General features: G+C 47.7%; 3 protein-coding genes across 3 annotated transcripts; 2 read left to right on the plus strand and 1 right to left on the minus strand.

Moving 5' to 3' along the window:
• Window positions 1–5,946: 5,946 nt before the first annotated feature.
• On the minus strand, window positions 5,947–7,288 carry AA0111_g11326 (hypothetical protein; the record flags this gene model as incomplete). Its single annotated transcript, XM_028645178.1, has 3 exons — window positions 5,947–6,715; window positions 6,766–6,971; window positions 7,034–7,288. 3 exons carry the CDS (start codon window positions 7,286–7,288, stop codon window positions 5,947–5,949), a joined length of 1,230 nt encoding a protein of 409 aa, XP_028501077.1.
• Window positions 7,289–7,784: 496 nt separating this feature from the next.
• Window positions 7,785–8,206, plus strand: AA0111_g11327 (hypothetical protein; the record flags this gene model as incomplete). The annotated part of the gene is made up of 3 exons (XM_028645179.1): window positions 7,785–7,841; window positions 7,893–7,946; window positions 8,000–8,206. 3 exons carry the CDS (start codon window positions 7,785–7,787, stop codon window positions 8,204–8,206), a joined length of 318 nt encoding a protein of 105 aa, XP_028501078.1.
• A 156-nt stretch (window positions 8,207–8,362) lies between these two features.
• Window positions 8,363–9,585, plus strand: AA0111_g11328 (hypothetical protein; the record flags this gene model as incomplete). The annotated part of the gene is made up of 2 exons (XM_028645180.1): window positions 8,363–9,202; window positions 9,253–9,585. 2 exons carry the CDS (start codon window positions 8,363–8,365, stop codon window positions 9,583–9,585), a joined length of 1,173 nt encoding a protein of 390 aa, XP_028501075.1.
• Window positions 9,586–10,139: the final 554 nt, after the last annotated feature.

Consider the following 10,139-nt stretch of genomic DNA (forward strand, 5'->3'; position numbering starts at 1 on the left):
TACTATATAGAACTGTAATTAGAAATCGTAATAGACTATTCTACTTAGAATCTACTACTATATCTTGCTTGCATATGCGCAAGTTGTAACTAGCCTTGCCGCAGCGTCTACAGCGTCTTTAAGACAATTTGCCTACTTTAATACGCAACTTCTTCTTTACTTTCTTTTTATCGCTGCGCGCTCTAAACTCCTTTAGAGTTGTTAGTTAAAGACCTTCCTTAACTATAAGAGTTTTCTCCTTTTGTACTTGCTTTCTTTTATATAATTTACGTCGCGTAGCAGCCTTGTTAGCTGCTTTAAGCTTAGTAATACGCTTTTGCGATAACACTAAAGTATGCGCTATTATTTCTGCGCCTTTAGAGAGGCTTTTTACTGCTTTAACTATTAAAGTAGGTAAGCTATTTACATGCCTCTAAAACTTCTTAAGAACTAGCTTTGTTTAAGACCCTAGTTCTAGGGTATTACTTAGAGTTTGCGACTGCTAGAGACTATCTTTAACAGTAGGTAATAGTAGAGTACGTAGGCAGACGTTAAGTGTTAATACTATAGTGTCTAGGTTAAGTAGAACTAAGCTAGCGCTTTAAAATCCTCCTAAGATATTGCCTTTTGTAATAGCAGCGTTAAAAGCTGCTTTAAAGCACAGCAAGAACTCTATTTTAGTAATATAAGTAATTTTGTTGCGTATTAGCTTCTTAGCTTAGCACTTATACGCCTTCTTTAACAGCGCAAAATACCTAATATTAAGTAGCTGTAGTAGGTGCGATAAATGCAGAGGCATGCAGAGGGTAATTATCTTCTTCTCTTTGCAGAGTTAGTAGAAATTAATTAAGTTGTAGCTCTTATAACTGTTAATAACTAGTAGGCGATAGCTGCTAATAACCCTCTTCTTTATATACTTGTTAAAGTGCTCTAGCTACTTAAGACTAAGCTTATTTGTTGTCTACCTATTCTTAGAGACTCTAATAACCTAATCTTAAAGTAGGTTTTCTTCCTTATACTAGGCGGAGAGGTAGTGCTTGCTAGCAAAGATAATAAAGAGTAGAATCGCCTACTTTATCGCGTTAATACCTTAAATAGCTGTAACCTACTCCTAATTGCTTTGCTACACTGTCTTTAGCTGTCCTTAACGCTCTGCTGCTATAACTACTACTCTAGTTAATATTACGCCTATTATAAAGCTAGTCTTATTAAAGTTGTAGGTGTCTTTGTCCTAGATGCTATACTTAGCTTTTATATTCTGTACTAGGCGGAACTAGCCTCCTATAATCTTAGAATCCTTGTAGAGAGCTTAACTATAGTTGTACTTTTAATTAAATTTAACTTTAAGCTCTAGGCGACGCTTTATAAAGTTTGCAGCCTACCTCTTGCTAACTAGGTCTTAGTTGCGGACCTAGAGCAAATTATTAGCTATCTCCTTAACGTTAGCGAGCTAAGGCAGGTATCCTTGCTCTAATAGCTTTAGAACATGTTAGATAATAGCTACCTCTTCTAATCCTTGAAGAGCTATTAAGTTAGGCATGCTATCGCGTTAATAGGGCGTTCTAGCACGTTGTCGTCTAAGCGTTCTTTCTAGCACGTTGTAGGCTTTAGCAGCGCAATATATAGTAAGTTTCGCGTCTTGTTTAAGAGCTTAAAGTGCGAGCTGTACTTGAGATTCTTTCTAGTCTAACAAGACGTTGTTACGTTGAGGCATTGCGAGGTAGGTAGAGTTTTAGTGGGGTCTTAGCAAAAGCCGGCTACTCGCTTGTCCTAGCCACTCGCTATGCACCTACGTTAGTTCCTTATGCTAATTCTTAGTAGTAAGATGCGTTCTGCTTATAAATTTCTATTAAGCTAAATATAGCTAGATATTGCATGCAGCTAAGGCTAACTACTAAGCCTTGCGCACACTAACTAATGTCTACGTACCTCCGCTAGTATCTGCACTCGCTAAACGATGTTCTGCTATACTTTCTAAAAGACTCTGTTATCGCACATACAGTCTAACACGAGCTTCGCTATTGTTAGTGTAGCTACCTGAGCTTTGCAATTTCCGTCAGTCTTAACTCTAAGAATAGCGACCCCACGAAGCTCATAATAATCCCGCTGATCCCGATTCTGACCTCCGCTTCTGACATGGTCGCAGCCGTTTACGCTATGGCGCTCTTCTTCAGGCTCGTGATATACGTGATCTATTGAGCGGCGGTAGACTTGAAGGCATAGAATGCGTCTCGCTCTAGCATTTAGGTTATGTCCTGTATTAAGGCGTTGTTCTTGCAATCGTGAAGGTCCTGCGACGTCTTAGCTACGCCTTTAGCTTTGTACCTTAGAATAACTGCGCTTACTTGTGTTCTGCCCGACTAGTCTTACCTACAACTTTATTAAGTTCTTTAACTAGTCTTAGCTTACGCATGTTGTCTTCTAACTTCTTCTTAGCCTTTTCCTAGCTAATCTTCTGCTTGTGCTTCCTGACTAACTTCCTCTGCGGGGAGAGCAAGACAAGGATAGTTGCAATAAGGCAGGACTTGTCAGTCGGTTTATTGACTGATTCTATTGTTCTGGCGGGTTATGCGACACGAGTTCGTATGTACGGCGGAGTACGGGTGGACGCGCGGTATGGGTTGCTGGTCGGAGCAATTGGCCGGCGCGAGCGACATCTCGACGCCGTCAGTATGCTGGAGTCCATCAAGAGGTGTCCCGACAGTTGGCGGAAGTGAAGGTGAAGGAGGAAAGCGCTGGACTCGATGGTTACGCTCGCATGCGACGCGTCGACGGAGTATGTCGAGGACGACGAAGATGAAGGACACCAGGAGGAGAGAGAAAAGAGGACATCATGGTCGTAAGCGAAAACGAAGTGCTGGTATGCCTCGCTTGTGTAGTCGTGTCTTGGTCGTGATGCTCGATCAAGCATCGACGAAGCTGGCTCTCCGCGATGACGATGGCCGAGTCAGCAATGCCACGGGCTTCCCCGCACCAGGCTAGCTGTTCTGCGAGCGACGCGAAACTGACACGGTGCCAGATGCCAAAGCGCTCTACTTACCGGTCCCATCGATACGAGGTTCCAACGCTACACCAAATAGTTGATATCGCGATGTCATCCGTTGTTGGGTTACAGTAGGTATTGCGAAGCTGCATCGCTCGACGTCATGCTAGTGAGTTCACATTGTGGACGTGTGGCGGTTGACTGTATAGCAAGGACAGATTCGCTGCATTCGCGCGACTCAAAATCTCTGATCCTGTGGATAGATTTTTCGATGTGGTTCTGTTGTGATGGGGGTCGGGTGTTCACGATGATATGAATTTGGGATGGCTCCCCGGATGATATGCTGAAGTAGCTCATATGGCGCATAAGTCAGCAGTCTCATGCGTCACTCTCTTACCACCACCACGAGCAGACCTTTTTGCCCATGCTCTATACTGATTTCGAAGCTCTTGTTGTTCCTCTCCGCAAGACCCTGCGCAATCCCGTTGCTTCCGTTCTAAGCTTGTCTCTCCTCGATTGAAGCATCCCGTACGTCCTGGTCATCGTACCCTGAGTATCTCTGCCTATGGAGAAATCTCTCCGGCGCAGCCTAAGACGGTCAAAGTGAGCAGACCAAACCCGAGCGAGATAACATAAAATGACTCTAGACCAAAAGAGACCTCGCAAGATTCCCGAGCGCAGAAAGCACGGTGACAAAATATGTGCTGCAATCGACACCTCCATGTAGTATTACCCGATCAGGCAGTTTCTTGCTTGGTATACATCGCTGTGGGTGTTGACGAGGCCTCGCTGGCAGATGCACTCAATCATCTGGTATCTGCCAAATAATAACTGAGTTCTACAGAATGATTAGGTTGCCGCGCTTTGTGAGATTGTCTCACTCTTCTTGTGGCCGGGCAGCGTAATCCAGGTTAACCTCGGTAGGCCTCTGCTAACTTGCTACACATCATAACCACCTACAGCAACCTCGGCTACTATGATCGCGCGGCACACACAGAAAGGTCTACTTCTACTACGACAAAGTTATCTTATATTATCTCTAAACTGTATCACGAGAAATCTTCACCACAGTTTGGAAGACCAGCAGGTGATAACAACATTATTATGAATATCAACACCCAACACGACGATATAGATCTCGTCAGCCCGCCTGATCTTCAGAACGATACTGTCCCTCATGAGGGTACGGAACAACGTTTTGTCCAAAATCATTCTACATATGATGGCGGAACTGCAGCCTGGAGGATCTTGATCTCTGCCTTCATATTCGAGGCTCTGCTCTGGTGTATGCCATCCCAACCCTGACCCTCATCGTAAGAAGGTTAGAAAGCGTGAATTTGGTCGCTAACTACGAAGCTAGGATTCCCCCTCTCCTTCGGGGTCTTCCAAAACTATTACAGTCGACTCCCTCAATTTGCTTCGAATCCTTACATCTCTATCATCGGTACCTCAGCGTCTGGTCTATCGTACATTGGCGCTCCCGTCATGATTCCTTTGATCAAGCGATACCCAAGATATCGCAAACACATGATCTACACCGGCTGTATGCCCTTACATTCATACACCCCCTCCAAACCCTTCTTAGCTTCCCCGCTAACCTCCTCCTTCTACCTCAGGGCCACTAACCCTCCTCTCACTCCTTGCATCCTCCTACGCTTCCACCCTTCCTCTCCTGATCCTAACCCAAGGATTATTCTATGGTCTCGGCTTCACCCTCTTCTACTATCCAATTCTTAGCATGGTAAATGATTTCTGGATCCAGCGCCGTGGTTTCGCGTATGGCATTCTATGCTCCGCGTCTGGGCTCTCAGGTTGCATAATCCCTTTCGCCATGGAGGCCGCGCTGAATAGATGGGGGTATCGCGTTACACTACGAACGGCTGCTGGCGGGTTGGCGGTGGTGACGGGGCCGTTGTTGTTGTTCTTAAGGGGGAGAATCGAAAGTGAACGGACGTTGAGTTCGACTCAGTCTAGAACAGATTGGGGGTTCTTGAAAGCGCGACAGTTTTGGATCTATTCGCTTTCAAATCTTGCGCAAGGTGTAGGATACTTCTTTCCAGGGTTATACCTGCCTTCATATGCGAACTCTATTGGACTGTCATCGCGCCAGGGGGCGCTGCTGCTGGCTATCATGGGTACTGCCCAAGTTGCTGGGCAGATGAGTTTTGGGTACCTCTCGGATAAGAAGGTGTCGCTCAACTTACTTATTACTGTTTCGACAGTAATGTCGAGTATTGCTGTACTGGCGTGCTGGGGTATGGCAAGGCAGTACGCGGTTCTAATTGTCTTTGCGATTGTGTATGGGTTTTTTGGGGCAGGTTATACGGCTATGTGGGCGAGGATGGGAACAGCGGTGACCAATGACCCTACCGCTGCTTTTGCGGCGTTTGGGCTCCTCAATCTAGGAAAAGGGGTCGGAAATGTGGTTGCGGGGCCTGTTGGGGGTTCTCTACTCGAAAGCGCCGTGGACAGTACCAAGTTCGGGGTCGGTAAGTTTGAGGGGGTAGTATTGTTTGCCGGAGGTTGTATGGTCGTCAGTGGGTTGACGCTGGGGTTTGGATACATGAAGAAAATACGACACGTGTGTAAGACATTGATGGAGATTTGGAGCAAGAGCCAGGATCTCTAACTGAAGAGCGCTATTGCGCTGCGAACATGGCCATGCACTCGTCGGGACGCATGTGGGTGCTTTATAAGAAAGGAGTCAGTTCAACCGCGTTTGGTCGCGATGACATCTTGAAGACATATAGGGGTAAGGGACTAAGGGTCGACGCCTTATCGCTTGCAAGTAGCGGGTCAGTTCGAGCTAGTCTACCGTATCGCGTGGAGGAGGGGATGAGAAAAAGGGAAGAGCAGATACGCGAAGAAGGTAACTTCTACAAGCCGTTACAGAGTATGTTCGAAACTAGTGAAGGCAGTAAGTAATTAGGTGGCATTATTTATACAACATGGTATGCAAGAAAATTAATGTTCGAGTGTAACATCTACTCTCCAAGAGAGACAGATGTGTTCAAAATCGGTTGCTTACGCCACCGTCGATCAGACATAGACTCATTCAGATCCGCCTCATCAGCACTCCTCTTCTTCTCTGAGGAAGGTGGCGTAATCGCAGAAAGCTCTCTCCGATTCTTCGATACGAAGTGCGCGATATCCTTCAGCGTCGGTCTGCCCTCTTTCCTACATCCCAGCCACTTGATGTTGACTAACGGTAGTCCTTGTTTCGAGAACAAGGCCGGCAGGTCCTTCGTTAAGGATTGGATCTGCAACTCATCAATGGTCTCATTCTTCAGCGCAAACCCCAGATGCAGAAAGCGTGCATGGGGCGATATGCTAGATTTCTGCGCCTTGCGCTGATTCTTTGGCTTGAGCTTTCTCAACTCAATGTGTCGACTACTCCCTGGGATGCGCCGCCATAGTCTCGGGGGTGAGTCAAAGCGTTCCTTTGCCATGCGCTCGACAAGCTCGTGGGTGTCAAAGTAGCTGCCATAGCCACCAGAGCTCTCCACAGCTAACTCCTTCAGATGTTTGATGAGGCAGCGAGTGAAAGAGTTCTCGCCGGGCTCAGGGGTGGGCACACCGATACCCGAAGCGGCTATCATCTCGAATGTTCGACCGTGCTCGGGTACATTGCGGAGAAGGTCGCTAGCGTAGCAGCAGTCCATGATGGTGAGGACGTTGGCCTTTACTTTCTCGATCAGGGTCCTCTCGGCTTCGTTCCAGATTGCTCGAAGGTCGTTTTCCACATCATCAGTCCTGGTATTGCTGTTAGCTAAGGTTCTTGAATTTTGCGCTGGGATATGTACGGTGAGAACTCAAGGACCTTGAGAGCCATATTATAGACACCATGACCGGCATAGTATACTACGAGTAGGTTGTTGGGATCATCGTGCTCGTACACCCAGCGATATATTTCAAGCTCAAGCTGGACTTGCGGGTTCTTCTCTTCTAGTTGTAACTCAGTCACTTCGTAATTGAAGATTTTCTTGAAGACGTTCGTCAGGTCGTCGACCTAGTGGATGTTGAGTTACTATTATAATGCCAAGATGATCACACGGAAGGATGTTTCCATACCTCTTGCCGCACGTCCAGCTGGTCTATCGCGTCTTGCCATTTAATTACCAAAACCTGTACATTGCGGTATCCATCTGGCAGATCCAGATGCTTTGCGATCGACTTGTCCCAGCATTGTTGAAGTTTCGCTTCATGATGATCATCGTGAGGATAGCGAATTTCTCCAGGGTTGAGACTCAACGGCGATGGAAGGGAGCTAGTGTTGTTCACCGACGATGTAGGTGACAGCGGGTTGCAGCGATGAAGCGGCGTCATGATGCGAGAACAATTGGAAGTGCGAGTGGTGATCGGGGTTCGCTCTTGTTGACGACCGTCCTACAAGTTCGCGCATCTAGCCTTGTCACGCACTTTTGGGGGCCGCGAACCTGAGGCTGTGCTTGGTCACGGCCCCATCATGCCTGTCAGCCACTCAAGATATTGATTAGCCAGCATGCAGGTAATACTAGCCACACGATCACACGGGAGGTCCTCCAAGCTCTAAAGGGCTAAGCTTTCTCGGAATCCGCCTCGTAGAACGCCTAGTCTCTTGAGATTATTGGTGGGGTCAGGGTAGGTGAACGATCAGTAACGATAGGCAAACTGCTGCCTGTGAGGAAAGCAATAGTAGCTCACCGGCACGCTGCACCTCGCCCACCACTCGCGACAGTGAGGGGCCTCCAGCTGAAGATGGAGAGGGCGATAAAAGCCTTGACTCAGCCTAACATGAAAGGCTGACAACCAGGCCCATTGCCGACCCTTCTTACTTGCAGTCATGACCGACGAACGACGAGAAACGACGCCAGAGGAGCAGATCGATGCCCAACAGCAGGTATGGCCCTATCTACCAGTATGTTGTGTGTTGCGCACTGACTAGGGGTAGATGGAAAAGGTCGCCAGAGAACGTGGAGGGGTAGAGAAAGGGTTGGGGGCTGAAGTAAGCGCTATGCACGCCCCTGTCAAGTGAATCTAAACGCTGATTGGTCGCAGACCGTCGCAAAATACGTTCCCGGGAACAAGATTCAAATTACGGAGGTCATCGCCATGAAGCAAAAGAAGAAGAAGCTTTATGTCGCGTTCAGCCGTAAGACCTTAAACAAGAAGATAGAGTACCAACTGACTGAGACGGCTGGCGATACTACGAAACTCTACATGAACGGGAAATGGTTTCCTCAGGATCAAGTCTATGTGGTCTGAGACACCTGAGCCAATCAGTATAACGAGGCTTGACCGGTGAAGAACCTCATCGATATTTAGTCCCCAGCTGAGAATGTCAATCGTTTTCGTCTATTAGAAACTTCTCTTTTGTCTTCCATCGTCTGGTGATATCTTCGTGTTCCAGCCTCTTACATCATGACTTCTCCCCCAGCATCACCGAATGAGAAGGAGTTCTCCAGCCCCTGTACACGGTACTCCAATGCGTCTTCATCATCTACTCTTCGTTCAAACACAACTCTAAAGTCGCTGCGACACGTAGCAAACAGCTTCGGGCTGTTGCTACCGAGAAAGAAGCCAGCCGATGTAGAACAGCAGGCTGACTCTACCGTTGGCGAAGACGAAGACGATGAAGAAGGTGATGGGCCTATCTTCCCACCCGGTGGGTCAGGGCCGTATCCAACCAAAGTGCGAACACTCGAAAAATGTCCGAATGGCTACGCACGACTCGCAGCCTTCAATGCAAGTGAACAAAACTTCATGCTTTACCGCGGCTTCAGCAACGTTCACGCACGCCTCCTCTTGAGCCTTCAAGCCAGTATCCAGAAGCTCGAAGCCGAGCTAGACGACATTGACCGCTTCCATAACACCCTTCCCAAGACCTACAAGAAGCGCTTGCGATCCTGGGATCTCGACGTCGCAGCCTGCAGGCAAGAGAAAGAGGAAGCGAAGGAAGACGGAGACGAAGACGAGGTCCGGACGCGAGAAGATATCCTAGAGGAATTGAGAATCAAAGTGAACCGATACGACGAGCTCCTGATCAAAGCTAGAGAGCTCATCTCTTTCCAAAGGCCGACCGAACGTGATTACCGAAGCGTGAGAAACTGGATCCACAACATCGCGCCCCTCGTAGACGAGGAGCAAGATTATATACTGTGGAAAGAGGATATCGTAACGCTCAGACATGGGAGGGAGTGGGCAGGTTTTGACGGTATGGTCGAAGCGATGTTGCATAAGATAGATAGCCGGCCCATTCAAGTGAGTGATCCATGAATACCAGGTCTCCAGGCTTTACTTACAACCCGTAGTGGCTCTTCCGGACCGATGATCAGAGGCGTAAATCCACGGATAAGAGGAATTACTACTTTGCTCCTTCGAGGGTGTCGACGCTGGTCAATCTCTGCATTACTGTTGCGCTTTTCTTGCTGCTGGTAGCTCCGGTTTTGGCGATGTACCGTCTCTCGACTATCAAGACCACAGAATGCGTGTTTGCAGCTATTGGAGTTTTGATGGTCTTCACGTTGCTGTTTGCTGCAGCTATGTCGCTGCTCACGAAGGCGAAGAGGCATGAGTTATTTGCTGCAGCCGCAGCGTATTGTGCCGTCTTGGTGGTTTTTGTTGGGTCCACTAATTTCAGTTGACGTAGGAGAAGTCAGTCCTTGTGAGGAGGTTGACGTAATGGCTTTAGAGGATCACATGGTACGGTGCGAGGTTACAGCACAGCAACTGCGCTGCAGCCACATTACTACTATATGTTAGTGCTCTACAGGAATACGGTCAGCCTGTGACATCAAGTCGGATGGATCAATCTATCGTTTCTTTGGCGTACTTACAATATGGAAAACGATCATAGCTTCCTGATCGACATCATGATAACACTTCAAAATATGGAGGCTTTGCCCAATAGGCTGCTCATTCGTGAACAGTTCTGACCAAGAAGCATGTCTAATGCTTGGCTACATGACCTTTCCTCCGTTAGGGAAGGCAACAGCGCGTTGGTGCTTGTGTACTTTGTAGAACTTTCATTGGCCGAGACATAGCGGCGCTCCCACATAGAAATCTCGCGAGTCTCTCTTATCACGATTGTGGAAGTGACCCTTTTGGTTACCCAACATCTGGTGCAAGCCTTGTTGTCTACGCTCATGCAATAGGCATATACGGATGATAGTTCTCCGCCGGCGGAGAAGGCTATAGG

Source organism: Alternaria arborescens, assembly GCF_004154835.1.
Source record: "Alternaria arborescens strain FERA 675 chromosome Unknown contig_48, whole genome shotgun sequence".
Classification (NCBI taxonomy): domain Eukaryota; kingdom Fungi; phylum Ascomycota; class Dothideomycetes; order Pleosporales; family Pleosporaceae; genus Alternaria; species Alternaria arborescens.